Source organism: Bombus bifarius, unplaced genomic scaffold (genome assembly GCF_011952205.1).
Source record: "Bombus bifarius isolate JDL3187 unplaced genomic scaffold, Bbif_JDL3187 scf7180000007992, whole genome shotgun sequence".
Lineage (NCBI taxonomy): Eukaryota > Metazoa > Arthropoda > Insecta > Hymenoptera > Apidae > Bombus > Bombus bifarius.
Window position 1 is genome coordinate 4,373,668 of NW_022884373.1, and position 18,858 is coordinate 4,392,525.

The following is an 18,858-nucleotide window of genomic DNA, read 5'->3' on the forward strand; positions in this document are numbered from 1 at the left end:
CTTTCTCTCTCTCTCTCCTTCCTCTACTTTCCGCTTCCTCCGGTAACCACTAGACGAACCTGTCGGAAGCTGAATTGATCCAACTGAGTTTTTATTCATTTCTTAGTTCAACTACATAAATACATGAACGACACTCGATTCTCAAGAAACAAATAGTTCATTTGCATAAGTTCATCCGTTCTAAGGTAAATTTACACAACGTATTAAACAGAAACGTATATAACATATCATCGCTTTTCTATACTTTTCGAGTTACGGAACGGATCGATGCGGTTTCCAAACGACTCGAATACGACGTTTACGAGGGAAACGAAACGAACTATTTAATTGGTGAAGATCAGACAAGAACGAGAATCGGATAAACGGTCCAAATACTAACTGCCAGATTAACGTGAGTCTAACGTGATCGATTCTTTCCCTAATGCTTCTAGATCGAAGCTTCTCAATAGACCAGGGTCTCTTTCAAAGTCTCTTCGCGATTTTGTGCAACGGAGAGAATCTAACCGTGAAACGTTGCCAACGTGTCCCATTTGGAACGGTGACGATCCATCTGAAGAGAGATGAGAACACCGATGCAGTCGAACGGGGATAGCAGTCAAGGAGGAGGAATTCGTGGAGCGGCTGCAGCAGGGTAATCCGATTAGCCGATCACCTCCGAATGCGCCTCGTAACCGGAAAGCCAGTGTGAAAGTGCTAAACGAGCAATAAGAAAGTAATGACAGTGTGTTCAAAGCAAAAAGCCAGCCCCTTTCGAAAGCAACATGGGCGGGCTTTCTACCACGAATCAACGACTGGTTGGAGGGGGTGGAAGAGTACACCGCCGCGGTAGCGGGTGCAATTACGGATTTTGAGTGACAGATGCTCGCCCAGTCGGCAGCCGGAAGATTAAAACAAGTAATCAAAGCCCCAGTAGCCACCCCGGGATGGATATGGATGGATGCATTCCCCTGCCTCCACTGGGTACAACCCCGCCGCTCCATTTCTCTCTATCTTCCTCTCTGTGTCTCGTTTTCGTGACCGCGCCACGTTTTCCCTCCTTGCCTTGCTTCCTCGCCACCGACCGGGCCTAGCCAGCGAGGGTTACCACCAGCTACTATAATATCCACCTATCAAGCCGCGCTCTGAATGCTCCTTTAAGAAAATGTTCCTTTTTCGCTTCTCAGTACTCCTCAGCCGGGAGGTTATTAGACGGCTCCTATCCCTGGCAGGAAAAAAACGAGTGGCTGACAGGAGAGCAAGGGGAAGGACGAGAAAGGGAGACTCAAACGACCAGCGAGTTCCATTTCACGAGAAAACGATAGAGGATGCTCTTTGACGCGCGCGTTCGCTCGCTTCGATCGGCTCCGCTCGACAACAACCGGCCGGTTCGTCAGTCGACTCGCTTTCTTCCTTCTTCTCCTTTTACAACTTGTCCACGCGCTCACAACCAGCGCCACGACTATAGACTATAATCGCGGTGAAGACGATGCTAACAAAGTTAAGCGATTTGCCGCTTATTGTTATCCATGTGACAGAATGTAGCGTGAGATCTTTGGCACCTATGAATTTACGGGGATTACGAGCAGAGCGTTGAAGTGTTTGAGATTTACTTTCAGCATGATTTTTGTCGTAATTTTTATCGCGAAAATGATCTAATATCTTCTTTTATAATTATATCAGGTCATCACCCCATAAGTAGTACGATTTTTTTTCATATATTAGATGAAAATAAAAGATTACCTGTGTTCGATCAATTGTTTATTTTTCTTTTTTTTTTTTAATCTTTCCATTCCAACTTTATAAAACCTTCATAGCAACAGTTTTAATCGTTTTAAATTCAACTCCCAAAAAAATCGTATTAGTTATACGTAGAATGACATAATATTTCTAACAAATCTATCCCAAATTCCGTCTACATTTTCATCTCGAAATTAATGCATTAATCTAAAGTGTCTAAACACCATCCGTTTTATATTTCGAAATTAATGGATCAAGTTCGGTATGAAGGATTAACAACCAGACTAGAGTGAACAGTGACGTTAAGGATAAATGTTAAGGTCGGTTAAGCGTTCGTTACGGGCAACAAAAGGAGCAATTAGAACAAGAAGCCGTATGATCGCAGCCCCAACAATCGCGAGGGCGGAACAAACCGACGACGATAGGCGACTAGAAAGTCGATTAGAGGAGGAAAATCCGCGTTCGCCTGCCGACGACATAATCCACGTTCACTCTTAATCGGACAGACATTACGACGGAATTGGCGAGCGTAAAAATGTGGTTCGATAATCGTTACGGCGAAACAATCACGGGGAAGTAGAATGAAGGAAAGAAAGAGAACAGAATGTAATTCGATTTCGCAAACTTTCTAAGAGACGGAGGCGCGAGTCGACGAAAAAATCCATTTTGCTATCGTGGCAACGATTGAATTCATAAGTTCCTTTCTGGTACTTTTAAGCGTGCGTGCCACGATTTCAACCGATTATTCAGCATTTGTCTGACCTCTTTGTCCATCGATATTTCTACTTTTCTCTACAAAAAAAAAATATTGCGACATGAAGCACGTTGTAGCAACGGTGCGCGTGAACACGTAAAAATGAAATCTCTTTATTTCCAGCGTTTCTGTGATAAAGGCATACTTACGTTTCCGAATGAAAGATAAAAAACTGTTGTTGGTTTTTTTTTGTAAATGAAAAAAATAAATATTTCAATATTTTAATAATTTGATAGATGTCGAATAGATTTTGTTCGATGAACGTGAGCAATATCCCTTATCGATGCGCGACGACTCGACAGGACTCGAGGAGACGGAATATTTTTAATCTTGAGATTTCGGTTCGCAAAAGGCAGGATTGGATTTTATAGGGCGAAAAAGGATGAGCCGTTTATCTCTGGCGTCGCCTTTCAGTTTTTCCCTGCTTCTCGGTCTATCTTATACATCGTTCGTCTTCCAACCCCTCTTCTTTGTTTACTTTATCCCTTCTTTCGGGGGCGTTACCGGCGTCGGTATCTTCTTTATGAAATAATAAGCTCTCTCTTTTAAATTCATCGCTAATGCGGTCCAGCCGATTCTCTAGATCGACCTCTTTGGCCACTCAAACCTCTTTGATAACGATCAATATCAATCTAAATGTAAAACTTTCTATTGATTGATTAATTGAAAAAAATACATCGATTCGATAAAATAAATATCTCTATATTAGTAGAGGATATTAAGCGATTTCTAAATGAAATTATCCCGTAATCATTTAAGCTATGATAATAATCTGTCTTATACTTTTCCATCGTTACTCCTTTCTTACACAAATTTGGGGAGAAACAGACTTTCAGAGATTTGTCCTATCGTCATTACTTTCATCGCCACAAAGAATAAAATTGACCAATACAAGATTGCTGTTCTCCTTCTATACTGACACTCCAAATTCGACCCTTGAATCCTCTGTATCACGCGCGTATGTACGAGACTGTTCACGGACCTTTTTCTCCCCCTTCTTACTTTCAATTCAAGCACCGCAAGCAGTCCCCTCATGGCCTTTGCTTCTGATACAAGAGTCTGAACATACATACCCTCCATTTTATAGCTGAAAAAGTTCCGTCTAAGAGCGGCCCGATTACATAAACGCGCATATTATCGTTCGTATTTTTCACAGCTTGGAAAAAAAAGAAAGAAATTAAAATAAAGAATAATTTTTAAAAATTATGTAAGATTATAGAAGTAAGATTATCTCGTCTTCGTGATATTTGCAAGTATATATTAATATTTTATTTTTACTACTCCATATTACAATACATTATACGTTATACGTTTATGAAAACGGTTCGTTCGCAATGTTCAATTAACGGATTCAAAGTATTGTTTACTATCTTTTGGGTTTGGTTTAATAGTTTTAGAATCTGGCTGCCAGTTGGCAGGACAGACTTCTCCATGTTTTTCAACAAACTGAAATGCCTTGATGAGCCTCAATGTTTCATCTACGCTTCTACCCACTGGTAAATCATTTACGCTAAGCTGCCTCAATATTCCTTCTTTATCTATGATGAAAAGGCCTCTTAAAGCAACTCCAGAATCCGGGAGAAGGACATTATATTTAACCGATATTTCCTTGTTAAAATCACTGAGAAGAGGATAACCCAAATTGCCACCCAGGCCTCCCTGTTTTCTTGGCGTATTAGTCCATGCTAAATGACTAAAATGCGAGTCTGTAGAAACTCCAATCACTTGCGTATTCAGAGCTTTAAACTCTGAAATTTTCTCACTGAATGCTATCAACTCAGTGGGACACACAAATGTGCTAAAAATAAAGTCTTGTATTTATTTTAGAGAAAATATTTGGTTTTCTCTGGTCGTTCTCTATCGTTAAAACTTACAAGTCTAAAGGATAAAAGAAAAGCACAACATATTTTCCCCTGTAATCACTTAGGTTGATTTCCTTGAAATCACCATCAACCACGGCAGTCCCAGAAAACTCAGGTGCAGGTTTCTGAATCTGAAGCTGACAGGAAAAAAGATTGCTACTAACGCAAAGACTTCGAGCGTATTGCACTAACGTCGGCTGTCGAGTTTTAAACATCAAATTTGATGTTGCAACAAATACCTGTAAATGTATATATTACGTTGCATATTAAAATAAACTTCAGAACTTAAATGAATTAAATGATTGATATCTCTATCAAGTTAATCGACTTACCGCTTTACATGTTTGGGAATGTAAAGATGCTAACAATCGAAGCATTATTAATATATAAATTATCGGTTACGTGGATGGAGAAGTATTTAAACGAACACGAGGCTACTTCACAAAATAATACTTATTCAAAGCTTACTCTCCGAACGTTTGATAGTTTGTAGTTCTTAAAGAGGTTATATAACTCACTTTTCTTGTGAATAGCGCATTTTAATAAGAAATAATTACGAAAGATCACTGTATTACATTTATTTCAATTACATACAGATTTATTCACTTGCAAATTATTATAAAAATAATTGTTTAATCTCTTACGAAATATTCTCTTCAGAAATCAGGATACCCCTACAGTAAAATGTTAGAGGGCGACAAACGTAGGATTAAAATTCAAAACTGATCTATGGAATCGCCAATATTTCGATATCCAACTCGATACTTGAATTATTCCCGAACAATATAATCGGTCGTACTCGATTGATTGATAAGGTATAACTATTAATAAAATTAAATATTTATCAATATAACCATATTTTATTCAAATAACAATATTATAAGTTTTATGTTCATTCTTATTCAGTGGGGAAACATATATTTTATATGTATATTTTATATATATATATAAACGATAATCGTAGCATATAAATTAATAACGTTTGGTTTCTCCTACAATGGGATATATCACACTGTCCGTTGATAAATAATATTTAACTTTATAATTAACCGATGATTCATGATAATTTGTTCATTGTCGGTGAAACCAGATGCGCATTAAAAATAGAGATTTTTATTTCAGATAGGATTTGAAATTTGTTGAAAATTACGTTCATACGTTATATACGTTGTGTCCAATAAAAAATGCATTGGCCATTTGACTCATCCTCTATTTTGAAAAATGGAAACGATGTATTTCTTGATTATTACATATTATCTTTTTGAAGTAACACAAGTTCTTCTCTTATAACTTTAAAATATACACCGCACTTTGAAGCCTTACTACTAAAACATGATATACAGGTCTGCTTACAGAGGCCACATCTTGCCTTCTGCACTCAAATTCTTTAGCTATCTATACAACAGAGCTTCTTTAAAAACAGTCATCCAAGCAACGGCAATGTCATTGATTTATATAATCGCGATCCGAAAAAGATCTCTTTTTTCGTTCTTTTTTTGTTTTCTTTTTCGTTTTTTGTTTTTTTTTTGTTTTTTGTTTAATTGGAAGCCGTTGCAGTTGCATTGGAAGCAGGGGTTGTAGCGGACGTTGATTCTTCTGTAACGATTCGTCGATTTTTTTTTATCCTTTTCCATTCACCATTCGTGTAATTCATTTGAAAATGTGTCTCGACTAACATAGGTAAACTTGTACCATCCGGTTGCGTCACTTCTTCTATATTTTCCGAGAGCATTACTGTGACTATATTACCCAATTTCGGACAAGGATTATCTAAGCAATAAAAGATCATAGATAAGAGTGTTTATATTAAAAGATATTTGAGATTGTAACAAACAGGCGCATACCCCTTGAGCCAGCCATAAAACCTAGAATAAGGGCTTTTTCTGGTCGGGTTACTTTGTTAGCTGTTCTAAACATTTCTTGCGCCTCCAACATTTGTTCTCGCTACAAATACACAAAATAAATTAACGATCTTATAGAAGTATGAATCCTATATTGTAAATATTTCTACGTACCGTGAGAGACAAGCCTTTTCTTGTGTTTGCTGCTGCATTGGCAGGTTGTGCAGTAGTTTGTATACGAATTTGTGTAACTGTCTGAGCTGGTCTAACCGTTTGTACTCCGACAGGTGTACTTTCCACTGGTGTAATAACTGTTGGTGTCACAACAGGTACACCTGTACTCGGTGTTGAAGGTGTACCTGGTGTTGTAGCTGTATTAAAAAAAGAAATGAATTATTTTCTGTTCATCATATGTAACTATATACAAAAACATACGAGTTTGCGGCGTGGTTACTGCCGGTGCTCCACTTGGAGGAGTAGATGTTGTATAAGATTGTATAGATGCTACAGGAGTAATTGGAGTAGCAGGTGGATTAATCGAACTTAAACCCTGAGCATACTCTGGCGTCGTTGATGTTTCTGTTGTAGTCGTAGCTGTTGATGCTGCGGCAGCTGCCACTGCTTGAGCTTCTGCAACTTTCTTCTGTTGTTCTTCTAATTCTATCATTCTCTTTCGTTTCTTTGCTTGAGCATAGCCAAGTGGTTGCTCATTAATATCTAATAACTTAATGCCACCATCTTTGCGCATCCTATTACTGAGAGGTGTCCTATTAGACATTGAAGAGCTCGTAAGTGAGGGAGAGCGAAAACCACTTGGAGGGACTCTACTAGGAATGCCTTTCAGAGGTGCTGCAAATAATATATTATTTTATATTTTCATATTCTCTTTATTTTTTCAAGGTAATCCTAGTTAGAACTACATATATAAGCTTACTTGTGTCAGTCATTTTTCTAGGCATTCCTCTGCTCCTCACAGGCACTGTAGGAGCAGTACTCTTTTTCAAATTACTCGCAGCATCAGTACTCTTTTGAAGCAACTCTGCTCTTAATGCAGCACTTTTTGGTTTTCTTTTTAGAGTAAAATGCTTGACTGGGGTAGGCTGTTGACCAACCACAGAAGTAAGAGCAGTCTTATTAAGATAATGACATTCCAATGGAAGCATTGCTGGATCATTTTGTTTTTTCAAAAGTTTCCGAAGATCATTAACTAATTCTCCAAAAATAGGCCTATGTTCATCTAAATCAGTAATATCTGTGTTCAAAGAACCTGTTGATGGAAATGTCTTCATCGCTTCGGATAACATTGATACCCACAATTCGCTGTCCAATGATGCCACTTCAATGATTTCTTCCAGTTCAACACGCCACTGCACAGTTTAATAAAATAATAAATTACAAACATACATATATATATATATATATATATGTATGTTTGTAATTTATTATTTTATACATATAAATTAAGCTTATTATTAATTATATTTTATAATAATTATATTATTATAATTATATTATTAATTATATTTATACATATAAATTAAGCTTAAAATATCAAATATCAAATATCAATTACATTAAAAATGAAGGAATACATTACATATTTTTTTAAAGTATAAATAATTAAAATTCATAAATTTATTTTATGGATTATTCAATATTCAACGTATTGAAGCCATCGTTATAAATATTTTTACGCGTATTTTAAGAACAAATTGCTGCACTTTTTCGTGCCTTAGATATTTGTAACAAACAAACTGTGTCTTACCTCCTCGACATTCCGTCTTGGAATGTGGAAAAATGAAAGAAGTAATTTAAGTTTAACTTGCGTTTGAAGATCTGGAAAACAGTCTTTAATATTCCGCAGTACTTCTGCGTTGAGTTGTGAACAAATTGAGCTTCCAGTCCAGCTATCATTTGACGTTCCAAGCTTGTTATGAAGCCACAACGACGTATCACTGTCCCTCACATTCGCCATATTGGAGTCGTTTGTTTCGTACATTTGACGTACATTACCGTGGTGCGCCACATGTTATTCCCGCCATGTTCCCGCCATAAAGTAATGTATATCCATACAGCATGCAAATTGTAGATGGACATTGATCTATTTATGATATATTAAATGTATATATCGAGTCACAATCCGAGTCCGAGTCCACAATTCGTCATTGAAGTCCTCCATAGTCTTACCGCACGTAAGGTACTTTTATTGTCACAGTTAAGGATGTAAACAGACGCGAACTCACGGCGGACACACGCACGCGACACTAGTGACGATGGTCTCAAGCTCGATAACGAATCCACGGTCAACGGGAGGATAGATATCCTTGCTCTAACTCAAACGTGTACCACTCTTTGATCGTAAGGCGCTACTCCCTTCGTCGATCAGATCTCAAGAAAGAATGAATTTTCGTCCCGATGATGCCACCGAGGAAAACTATGATGGGGTGTGTCTAAGGACACGAGATCGTCGGATTCGTCGAGTATAGCCCTCGTTCCGAAAGTAAAGGAAATTGACGTCGCTGTCAATTGGTCAATTTGGGACAAAGACTGCAGGTCCGTTTGAAGAATCTTAATTACCGAAAAAACCCAGGTTTTATAGCGGATCCTCGGGCTAACTGGACTTGTGCTATGTAAGTGCCTCAACATCTGGTATTCGTTGTCCGAAGGAACCATTGGCATGTTTTACTGTCAGGTACCTCTATGGATATTCTTTTAATGAGAGTCATACTATCGCTCCATACCTTTATTAGATGAAGCGCCCGTCCCGTTGACCACGGCTACGTTCGGCGGCTGATGGTCGCCTTGAGCCCAAGTTTATTATCACCAATCGCCAACAAGTACAATTGGGCAGAATGATGGCAAATTGTTTAGTTACAACTGTAAGCTTTAATTACAATCTTACGGATTTTCCCGAAGTTTCAGATTTTGAAAATTTACGAAAGGATCTAAATGAGCATCTATGATCTAAAGGATCAAACATTATCACCTATTTGTGAATTTGAAGAAGGGAGAACATGTCTGACCAGTATATGAACATTGTGAACCAGTATAAGCCTGTGGCTCACTCTAGCACAAATATATTGTACTACAGTAGGGTAAAAGCTACCGCGGCGAATTTAACTATACATCAGCGTGGCTGGGGCAATAAACAAAGTTTATTTAACAAATTTATCGATTAATCGTTAGAATTGTTAATGAATAATAACTGTGATCACTCTCAAATTTCGTATTTACTTTCGTTACATAAGACATACATTTCGAAGATATAAATCGCACGTTTTTTAATACTATAAACTTCAATTAAATTAACGTTTACAGGCATTAGTTAATAACTATTTGTGTTATTGGATAATAAATAAAACGTAGATTGTCATGTAAAATCCAAGCAGAGAAATAGGTTGCTGTGCGACCTAAAAAGTTCGAATCGTTGAATCGTAGAATCATTAGGACCGTCACGCTGAGCTCAGAGTCTAAATAAATTTCATTAAAGGGCAAAACTTTTTTTAAAGTACTTAATCTATTATAATTCAATTTTAAATATGAGTTATCGTTTAAGTTCATTTTTCTTGCCGTGTGATTCTTCAATTAAACGTCGAATTAGTTTTCCGAATTGTTTGAAGTTAAAACACAAGTAGAGCTTTTTTTTTATTTATTTATTTATTTATTTGAATTTTACAATTTGTCCAGTAGGACATTTGGTAAAATATTATAGCGGTATACTAATATAACATGTGGGTGGCTACCCCCAGCGGGGTACCATCATCGTGTTTGTTAGGTTATGTCCTTGTGAGATCTGTTGGGTGTTTCCTTTTTAATCTTCTTTATATGCTTGATGTGTCGACCGTTTCCGCTGCCAGCCGGTTTGGGTGCGTTGCTATTCTTTCTCTGTACCTTCTTGCACTTCTGTTAATCTCCTCCTTGACCGTTGATATTCCCAGGTCTTTCCGAATGTCCTCGTTTCTAACGTACCATGGCGCGTTTACTATTGTTCTGAGTATTTTAGATTGCGTTGCCTCTATTTTGGTTATATGGCTCGTTGCTGCTGTTCCCCATAGTGCTATTCCGTACGTCCAGATTGGTTTTATGACCATTTTATATATTTTTAGTTTGTTTTCTATGCTTAGTTTGGATTTTCGACTTGTTAGCCAGTACATTTGTCTCCTTGCCATCTGTATTTTGTCTATTGTTGCTTTAATATGCTGTTTCCATGTGAGTCGTGTATGTAAGTGGAGTCCTAGGTATTTGACTTGCCTTGTTTGTATTATGTGTGTGCCGTTTAGTACAATGTTTGGTGGTTTATGTTTTCGCAGTGTGAATGTAATGTGTTTGCATTTATCGGGGTTTGCTTTAATTTGTTTTGCTTGAAGCCACTTTTCTATTTTTGTGATATGTTCTTGTAGTAATGTAACTGCTGTTACAGGGTTAGTGTGCCTGACTAGTACAGCTGTGTCATCCGCGAACGTCAGTATTTTGCTATTGTTAGTTGTTGGTATGTTGGCCGTGTATAATATGTATAAAATTGGTCCTAGGACGCTTCCTTGCGGAACTCCTGCCTTGATTTCTTTAACTTCAGAGTATGTGTCTTTGATTTTTACTATGAAGCTTCTGCTGCTTAAGTATGGTGCAGTATTGTTTTGTTTCCAGCACCTGTAAGATTTCATTGACGAGTCTGTGCGTTTGTTCTATTCTGGAGTATTTGTTTCTGAATCCGAATTGGTGATCCGGTATTAGTTGATTCTTCTCTATTATGGGTTTTATCCGGTCGTAAATTATTTTCTCTAGTATCTTAGAGAACACCGGAAGTAGTGAGATTGGTCGGTAGGATTTGGTTTCGTGTGGGTCCTTGCCTGGTTTGGGTATCGTTATGATTTGTGCCAGTTTCCAAGTTTTTGGAAAGTATTGTATTCTTAGTATTGCGTTAACTATTATTGTGATTTGTCTTATCGCTTTTGGCGGAAGGTTTTTCAAGATTTTGCCGTTAATTAGGTCGATTCCTGGTGCTTTATTATTTTTTGTTTTCTCAATTATGTTTCTGATTTCTTGTGCTGTTGCTTTGGGTATGGTGTAGTGATTGTCAGTTGGTGTACTAGTAGTTAGCGCATCCTCGTCCGTATGACTATTGTGGTTGCTGTTGTTGATGTTATGTGGGATGAATGTGTTGCATAGGTGGTTGGAGAATTCTTCAGCTTGCTCTTCGTTGCTTCTTGCCCATGTGTTGTCTGCTCTTCTGATTGCTGGTACCATTTTTATTGTCTTCTTTATTTTCTTTGTGGCTTTCCATAGGGAGTAGTTGTAGTTCTCGTGGGCAGATAGTGACTCGATGAACTTTGTGAACTCGTTGTTGTTGTGCTCTTTTATTTTGTTTTTTATTTCTTTTGTGAGTTTGTTTAGGTGTTTTTTGTTTTCTTTTGTTCTGTGTTTTTGCCATTTTGCTTTCGCTTTTGTTTTTTCTCTAATTTTTTCGAGGATGTCTAGTGGAACTGTTTTTGTTTGTCTGTTGGTTGTTTCAGGTATAGTGGTTGCCATTGCTGCTTCTTGGATAGTTTCTGTGAATGTTGTTACTGCTTGATCGATGTGTTCAGGTGTTTTCAGTGGGATATTGCGGCTGATTTTGCTCTCTATTATTTCTTTGAATATTTGCCATTTGGTGGTTTTATTGCATAGCTTCTCTGTGCTGCTGTAAAGTATTGGTTTGTTTCTGTATGTAATTATTATGGGCGTATGGTCGGAGGTAAGATCAAGGCTGGGTGCTATGTTTAGTTTATTTGCGTTTAGTCCCTTTGTAACTGCAAGGTCTAGCAGGTCAGGTATTTTGCTCAGGTCTGTCGGCCAGTATGTCGGTCTTCCTGTGGATAATATATTGAGGTTATTATTTCTAATGTATTTTTCCAAGGTTCTGCCTCGAGGTGTGGCGATTCTTGATCCCCATAGTGTGTGCTTTGAGTTATAGTCTCCCGCTGCAATATACTTGTCACCTAAGTGTCGGAAGTACTCTTCCCACATTTGCGTTGTAATTTTGTGACGCGGCGGTACGTATACTGCTGGCAACTGCAGTTGGTTGCTGTTAGTCTGTACGATAATGGTGGTTGCTTGTATATGCTCCTTACTGACCTGGCTAACACAAGTAGAGTGCCTCAGCACTCCACAGGCTGCAACCTTGCCAAAATCCTCAGAATCTTTTAAAGATCACGCAACAATGTAATAGAACAGGTTTAAAAAATAATGTCATTAAAAAATGTATATAAAGTTGCCTATAATTAATTCTACAACTACAAAAAGAATGGTTCCTTATAAGAAAGTATATTTCTAAAAATGAACCAGAAATGAAAAAGCTTTACTTTTTCAGTTCATTTGTCATATAGAATCGTTCCTTTACTGATTGTACCAACTAATGAAAATGGTTGAGATTTGTTACTTAATGAAGAGGAAAGAAATTGTATGGAGGCGCGCGCATTAATCCATTGATTCATGGTCACATTTAATGCAAAAAGTATCAAGAATACATTATACTCCAGGAATGCTGATATTAATAATATAAATTCAAACTTTTCATCATTAAGGCAGATTTTGTATATTTCTATATACTTGCTTATATTTAATACAATTAATATTAATTTATATAAATTAAAATTATTTAACGTTCAGTTTCTACAAGCAAAAAGGGAAATATTGAACGCCAATGTACCACAATAGGAAAGTCAAATACTTCATTGAATGAAATTACTAAAAATGTTATTATTACATATATTGTAAAAGTTAAGAATGCGTATTTCCATACTTATTGATTTGTAATGCTAATTCTCCTTTAACTGTTTTTTAAAACATCGGTCTTTACGTTTGTATTTTTGTACTTTTGTAAAAGTAAAAGCTTCTACAGGTACGGGTAAATTAGTAATTAATTAAAACAGTTAATTAATAAAATATTAATTGATTTAAAAATCTTTTACAGATTTGTTAGAAATACATGACAATGATTTTATGATCTAGGTCGTTCTTTCTTTTCTTTATAAAGTGCAAGTAACGAAACATTAGCAACTTTCACTACTTTGAATCGAACTCCTGGAATATCACCCACTGCATGACCTTTACGACCAAAACCTGCTACCAAAACTTCGTCATTCTCCTCGATATTGTTTAAACAACCATCCCTAGGTACAAAAGCAGTAATTTTCTTGCCATTTTTGATAAGTTGCACTCGTACGCATTTACGAATAGCAGAGTTTGGTTGTTTGGCTTCTACACCACTGAAAACATATGATCGTTGAATTAAAATTTCATATAGAAATTTATTCTAATTCGAAGAGATTAATATAAATATGATATAATAAGAGACGAATAATATAAATATACATACACTTTTTCTAAAACAATACCCTTAGCATGAGAAGCACCACCGAATGGATTGGCTTTCCACCGCGTTCCCAAGTGAGCTTTTTTGTAGTCTTTATCATTCCATCGTTGATCGCGTCTGTGGTTTACATGCTTACGCGCAGTACGAAGACCACGAGGTTTACCTGTAAATCAAAAAGTTAGGTTATGTATCATTTTTATTTAATACATTTCATCTTCATTTTATTATTTCAAAATCTTCTACTAAACATTTAATGAAACTATAGTTAAAACAAATTCAACAGTCGATGAGAACAACACATATTTATCAATTTCAGATTTACACTTTTAAGAACAATGTAATTTTAACATCGACCACTGACCCATCTTGCTCGTTTCTTTATACGATCGGAAGAGGCTAACGTGAATATCTAATAAATCAACGTTGTCTGTTACCGATGTATTGGAAATTATACGATTTCGAATGAAGTATCCGCATGTAAGCGTCTTCGATTATAGCTTGATACTTTTTAATTGGTCGACAGAATTTAGTAACCCCATTAGGATTAGATATAGATAGATTTTTATTAATAAGGTAAAAGTCAAATGAACATGTATAAAAAATATAAATTAAGAAGAGAAAGAACAATTATTTTTTTTTTTTTTTTGTTGTTGTTAAAGGGTATTATCTTTAGCATTCCTAATACGCATACCCTTACAAGCGCCGGTTATACAATATTACTATTTTATTTATTATAGGTATAACTTATTTTGAAATGAGTTAACGAGTTAATGAGTTTATTTCTTTGCCCTGGAAGCCCTTCAGATATAAAATACATTATTACTTGGACTCCAACTGATGGTGCGATTTTTAAAATAATTGAGAATCAACCATTATTTCAACGAATGATTTTCCCGCGGATATAAATGGCGTCTTTTTCACCGCAACGTGATTTATATTTATATGTGGGTTTGTTGTGACAAATCTAGCAAATATTTGATGGAATATGACTACTGTAAATGGGTTTTCAGACTCGCAAGAGTCTGATATATTAGGTGAAGAAGAATATAAGGCACTAGTAAAGGATATGTAAGAAGTGTTGATATATAATTATTATATTACATTCTCATCGATATCGATATTTTATTTTTCGCTTGTATTAAATATATTACATGTTATGTTGCTTTATTTAGTGGATTTAGTGGATCTTGGATGCAAAGTATAACAGAGGAAATGGAGGAAAAGTACGATTTGCCACAACAATATTTGGAATCTAAAAAGCAAATGAAAGATGAAGAAGAAGAACAAGATGAAGAGTATTTTCAAGAACTTGATCCTGCCATTCCAATAAAAGAAGAGTTTCCTGGTCGTTATAATTTTCAGGTTTCACTGGGTAATCTGGATTCTAGTAAGAATTGGGTAGTAAGTATATAATTAAACTGTTATTAATTACATACAATAATGTCTTAAATATGTAATTTAAGTTTATTCATCTTATATAGTATTCACAAGTATTAAAAAAAGTATTTATCAACATGGAAGAAACACTGCCATTACGTTTTAAGTGGGAACCACCTGAAGATGGTCTTCTTTTACGTACCGCCATGGTTTTTAGTTTAGATCAGTATGCTAGTGATCCAGTTAGAAGATGTCATAATCACATGGCACCAAATAATCCAAGTAATAGAGATGTAGCCCCCAGAGTGATTAAACATGTTGTTCGTTGTACACACCATCTTACCATGTATGAAGAAAGAAGTGAACATCTGTCTATAGTGGTACCCCTTAATAGACCACAACCTGGTTCTCAATATGTTCCAGTGTGCTTCAAATTTTTATGTAAAAATAGTTGCCCATCTGGAATGAATCGCAGACCAACAGAACTAATTTTTACTTTGGAAAATTGTAATAGAAGAATTCTGGGTCGACAAAGACTTCCTGTTAGAGTTTGTAGTTGTCCTAAAAGAGATAAGAAGAAAGAAGAAGCTGAAGTAACAGATGCACAACCTGATATAAAAAAAAGAAAACTTTGTATACCAGTTGGGAAAAAAATGATGCCTTCCTGTGATACACATGTCTTCAATGTTCAATTAAATATTGTTGGAAAAGAAAACTACTTGGCTGTATTAAAGTATGCATATGACATCATGGCGGGTCAAGCAATAAAAACTGGTCAGCTTGATTTTTTTAAACCGTACATGGATGATATATTGCGTAAAACTCCTTAAATGCATATTTGCATGAATGTTATGTCTTTCACATATATGTTTAAAAAAAACAAGGAACATGGTTTTATAATGTGCTATCTATTTATATATTTTACAAAGCTAATAATGTATATTTTAATAATTCCATCTGTTATTGCACGTTGATCTTAATAGATGACTATCCTCTTTTATAGTGGATTCTATAATGCATCATAATACTACTTAGTAGTATATATATATATATATATATATATTAATATTGTGATACTATACATCTTTTACACTAGAATACAATGTATTTTATAATTTTTAATAGCTTTTATGTATATTCTATATCTCTAACTGTTCATTTGAATGACATTCTATTAGTTGAATGTCCAATGTGTACAATAACAAAGCATTTGGTAAGGGGGCAATATGTTGGGATGTTAACATCATGGGATTTGTAAGACTTGCAACACTTCTACGCATTCTTATCTCAGTACCATTCTGCCCTTTACCATATAAAGTCCATTCCCATGGTATTTTTCCCCCTCTGGTACTACTGATCCAAACAATTTCATCTTCACACTGTGTATTTATGATTGATAACATTATTTTGTATACGAAATAAATAACTGTATCAAGCTTAAGAAATATACCTGAAAGAAAAAGAGATCTTCACCACAGTGCAATATGTAAACAGCTTCTGAACCAAATGGAAGAGGTACTGGAAGTTTAACACAAATAGAATAAAAATGAACTTGTGGTAGTTCATGAATTCCGCTCAAATGTTCCAATACCGTAACAGGTGTAATAATATCTTTACATCCATTTTGCCTTGAAAGAGGACACATGATTTGGGTACAGGTTATAGAATCTATAGAGCCTCCCCAAATTGGTGTGGGAGATACATTGGACATTAAACTATTACTACTTGATATTAAGGTAACAGTTGCATCAGATTGCAAATGATTGTCAACGTCTTTCATAGTCTCTTTTGACAATTCTCCAGTACTTGCAGATTTCGTTCGATCATACAAACTTGCATGTTCATCAGGGTTTAAATCTACAGGTGCAGTATTTGCATTTGGCTTTTCATTGGAAACTATTGTTAAATTATCCACTGAAGCAGCTTTTTCCAATCCACCGCGAAATAACCTGCTTAATAATAATTGACGTGTTTTCGTATTTGTAAAATCATGTTTCTCCGCTGTTTGTTTTAGTTCTTTCCTCTTGTTTTTACCAAAAAGCCGGTCTTGAAGATTTCGCGTGTGACATTCTGCATTGTTATTTACATTGCCTTTTATGTCAAAAATGTCCTGAAATAACTTATGAAGTTTATCCGCGAGCAAACACCTTCCTTGACCCAGTCTAACTCTACAAATCGGACAACGATGTGTTTTCGATCTACATCCAACACAAATGATATGACCATGAACACATTGCGAAACTGGAGGCAGGGAGCTTTCCAGACAAACTGGGCATTCTAGAGCTCGTGTCTAAATGAATTTAATAATTACTTTTCTAAAATATCGTAAAGTGTATCTAGACAAATTTAAAGAATAATTCTTTAATAATAAAGGAACTATCTAATATCAGAGTATACAGACCACTCCAGCTACTGCATTTGCAAGTTTACAGGCCACATCTGGCAGTGGTCCTTTCACAGCTATTCCGGTTTCTTTTTCTCCTTTGTTAATGCATCTCCAAATAAATAATTTTAAATCACATCCTTCATAATGATGGACTATAGCCGCTATTTGTTTTACTTTTAATCCTATTAAATCCTTTCCATCGATACTAATTAAACAATCTCCAGCTCTAAAATTTAACAAACAAAATAAAACAGATTATTTCGTTGTTTCTCTTATTCTTACCTAAGTCCAGCATGATCAGCAATACTCCCGGTTTCGATATGGCTTATCCACGGATAAGGGTCCCACTTTGATTTTGTTAAATGAAATCCGCAAGATTTACCAATTGCTTTCGTTTTTTTTATATTTTCTAATATTATACAAATTTCCCCCGTAAAGGCTGTATCGATTGACGTACTGTTTTCCGCCATATAAATCTTAACGCCTGCAGATTCAGTTAAACGTTCTGAAGTAGATGCAACAGACATAGTTTTCCCGAGATTTTCTATTAATTACGCTCATTTAAATTTTTATTATTATTTAACATGTAAATGTTATGATCTTCACGAGGGCCACGCAATAATAAAACTGATCGAATCTGTTCTCTAAGCACGTTAAAAGTCTTGCTTGTGCACCTTCACCTACTTTCGTGTCCTTGACATTTATTCTCCGAGGGAATTCCAGTGTTGACCTTTTCCTTTTACTTCGACATTGAAATAAATATAAATCTAAAGGAAATGCTTTTTTACAGAATGTTATAAATGTATTTCTTATATTGAAACATGTATGTTTTAATAATGAAGGCCTTATTAATAATAATTAATTGTTATATATGTCGGAGATGAAAGGACACCGGAGCCTTCCCTCTGAAACTTCGGGCAAATCCGTAAGATTGTAATTAAAGCTTACAGTCGTAACTAAACAATTTGTCGTCATTCTGCCTAATTGTACTTGTTTGCGATTTATGATAATAAACTTGTGCTCAAGGCGACCATCAGTAGCTGAACGTAGCCGCGGTCAACGGGACGGACGCTTCGTCTAACAAAGGTGTGGAGTTATAGTATGACCCTCATTAAAAGAAATACCCATACAGGTACTTGACAGTAAAACATTCCAACGGTTCCTTCGGACAACGAATACCAGATGTTGAGGCACTTACGCAGCACAAGTCCAGTTAGCCTGAGGACCCGCTATAAAACCTGGGTTTTTGGTAATTAAGATTTTCCAAACGGACAGACAGTCTTTGTCCCAAATTGACCAATTGACAGCGACGTCAATTTTCCTTACTTTCGGAACGAGGGCTATACCCGACGAATCCGATGATCTCGTGTCCTTAGACACACCCCATCATAGTTTTCCTCTGTGGTATCATTGGGACGAAAATCCATTCTTTCTGGAGATCTCATCGACGAAGGGACTAGCGCCGTACGATCCGTGAGAAGTACACGTTTGAGTTAGAGCAAGTATATCTTTCATCCCGTTCACCGTGGATTCGTCGTCGAACCTAAGACCAACGTCACTAACATCGCAAG

General features: G+C 36.1%; 5 protein-coding genes across 8 annotated transcripts; 1 reads left to right on the plus strand and 4 right to left on the minus strand.

The window, feature by feature from the left end:
• Positions 1 to 3,711: 3,711 nt before the first annotated feature.
• On the minus strand, positions 3,712 to 5,051 carry LOC117205779 (peroxiredoxin-like). Its single transcript, XM_033444504.1, has 3 exons — positions 4,665 to 5,051; positions 4,345 to 4,571; positions 3,712 to 4,268 (listed from the first exon to the last, which is right to left on the minus strand). Exons 1-3 carry the CDS (start codon positions 4,707 to 4,709, stop codon positions 3,809 to 3,811), a joined length of 732 nt encoding a protein of 243 aa, XP_033300395.1. The 5' UTR covers positions 4,710 to 5,051; the 3' UTR covers positions 3,712 to 3,808.
• Positions 5,052 to 5,524: 473 nt separating this feature from the next.
• On the minus strand, positions 5,525 to 8,237 carry LOC117205767 (negative elongation factor A). Of its 2 annotated transcripts, XM_033444488.1 has the most exons (7): positions 7,939 to 8,019; positions 7,488 to 7,540; positions 7,108 to 7,410; positions 6,609 to 7,022; positions 6,348 to 6,544; positions 6,177 to 6,276; positions 5,525 to 6,102 (listed from the first exon to the last, which is right to left on the minus strand). In XM_033444488.1, the coding sequence occupies exons 1-7, from the start codon at positions 7,947 to 7,949 to the stop codon at positions 5,870 to 5,872; spliced, it is 1,311 nt and encodes a 436-aa protein (XP_033300379.1). In that variant the 5' UTR covers positions 7,950 to 8,019; the 3' UTR covers positions 5,525 to 5,869. The 2 variants fall into 2 exon arrangements, with proteins under 2 accessions (XP_033300379.1, XP_033300378.1); XM_033444487.1 differs by having other exon boundaries at positions 7,108 to 7,540; positions 7,939 to 8,237.
• Positions 8,238 to 13,000: 4,763 nt separating this feature from the next.
• Positions 13,001 to 14,042, minus strand: LOC117205781 (40S ribosomal protein S23). Its single transcript, XM_033444506.1, has 3 exons — positions 13,886 to 14,042; positions 13,528 to 13,687; positions 13,001 to 13,417 (listed from the first exon to the last, which is right to left on the minus strand). The coding sequence occupies exons 1-3, from the start codon at positions 13,887 to 13,889 to the stop codon at positions 13,150 to 13,152; spliced, it is 432 nt and encodes a 143-aa protein (XP_033300397.1). The 5' UTR covers positions 13,890 to 14,042; the 3' UTR covers positions 13,001 to 13,149.
• A 336-nt stretch (positions 14,043 to 14,378) lies between these two features.
• Positions 14,379 to 15,899, plus strand: LOC117205777 (tumor protein 63). Of its 2 annotated transcripts, none has more exons than XM_033444502.1 (3): positions 14,379 to 14,592; positions 14,697 to 14,925; positions 15,006 to 15,899. In XM_033444502.1, the coding sequence occupies exons 1-3, from the start codon at positions 14,510 to 14,512 to the stop codon at positions 15,729 to 15,731; spliced, it is 1,038 nt and encodes a 345-aa protein (XP_033300393.1). In that variant the 5' UTR covers positions 14,379 to 14,509; the 3' UTR covers positions 15,732 to 15,899. The 2 variants fall into 2 exon arrangements, with proteins under 2 accessions (XP_033300393.1, XP_033300394.1); XM_033444503.1 differs by having other exon boundaries at positions 14,487 to 14,607.
• Positions 15,900 to 16,016: 117 nt separating this feature from the next.
• On the minus strand, positions 16,017 to 18,285 carry LOC117205768. 2 transcript variants are annotated; one of them, XM_033444489.1, is made up of 4 exons: positions 17,570 to 18,285; positions 17,303 to 17,513; positions 16,352 to 17,191; positions 16,017 to 16,280 (listed from the first exon to the last, which is right to left on the minus strand). In XM_033444489.1, the coding sequence occupies exons 1-4, from the start codon at positions 17,812 to 17,814 to the stop codon at positions 16,041 to 16,043; spliced, it is 1,536 nt and encodes a 511-aa protein (XP_033300380.1). In that variant the 5' UTR covers positions 17,815 to 18,285; the 3' UTR covers positions 16,017 to 16,040. The 2 variants fall into 2 exon arrangements, with proteins under 2 accessions (XP_033300380.1, XP_033300381.1); XM_033444490.1 differs by having other exon boundaries at positions 17,303 to 17,469; positions 17,570 to 17,732.
• Positions 18,286 to 18,858: the final 573 nt, after the last annotated feature.

What these genes read in the sequence shown, in the direction of transcription:
- LOC117205779 (XM_033444504.1), bottom strand. Translation starts at nt 4,709, where the DNA reads ATGCTTCGATTGTTAGCATCTTTACATTCCCAAACATGTAAAGCG. An exon ending in ATTCCCAAACATGTAAAGCG is followed by an intron (nt 4,572 to 4,664) that starts GTAAGTCGATTA and finishes ATACATTTACAG; the next exon opens with GTATTTGTTGCAACATCAAA. An exon ending in TTCTTTTATCCTTTAGACTT is followed by an intron (nt 4,269 to 4,344) that starts GTAAGTTTTAAC and finishes CTTTATTTTTAG; the next exon opens with CACATTTGTGTGTCCCACTG.
- LOC117205767 (XM_033444487.1), bottom strand. Translation starts at nt 8,172, where the DNA reads ATGTACGAAACAAACGACTCCAATATGGCGAATGTGAGGGACAGTGAT. An exon ending in TAGAAAAATGACTGACACAA is followed by an intron (nt 7,023 to 7,107) that starts GTAAGCTTATAT and finishes TATTATTTGCAG; the next exon opens with CACCTCTGAAAGGCATTCCT. An exon ending in GAAAAGGCTTGTCTCTCACG is followed by an intron (nt 6,277 to 6,347) that starts GTACGTAGAAAT and finishes GTGTATTTGTAG; the next exon opens with CGAGAACAAATGTTGGAGGC.
- LOC117205781 (XM_033444506.1), bottom strand. An exon ending in GGTATTGTTTTAGAAAAAGT is followed by an intron (nt 13,418 to 13,527) that starts GTATGTATATTT and finishes ATATGTTTTCAG; the next exon opens with TGGTGTAGAAGCCAAACAAC.
- LOC117205777 (XM_033444502.1), top strand. Translation starts at nt 14,510, where the DNA reads ATGACTACTGTAAATGGGTTTTCAGACTCGCAAGAGTCTGATATATTA. An exon ending in AAGGCACTAGTAAAGGATAT is followed by an intron (nt 14,593 to 14,696) that starts GTAAGAAGTGTT and finishes TGCTTTATTTAG; the next exon opens with TGGATTTAGTGGATCTTGGA. An exon ending in ATTCTAGTAAGAATTGGGTA is followed by an intron (nt 14,926 to 15,005) that starts GTAAGTATATAA and finishes CATCTTATATAG; the next exon opens with TATTCACAAGTATTAAAAAA.
- LOC117205768 (XM_033444489.1), bottom strand. Translation starts at nt 17,814, where the DNA reads ATGTCTGTTGCATCTACTTCAGAACGTTTAACTGAATCTGCAGGCGTT. An exon ending in CAAATGCAGTAGCTGGAGTG is followed by an intron (nt 17,192 to 17,302) that starts GTCTGTATACTC and finishes AAATTCATTTAG; the next exon opens with ACACGAGCTCTAGAATGCCC. An exon ending in AAGATCTCTTTTTCTTTCAG is followed by an intron (nt 16,281 to 16,351) that starts GTATATTTCTTA and finishes ATAAATACACAG; the next exon opens with TGTGAAGATGAAATTGTTTG.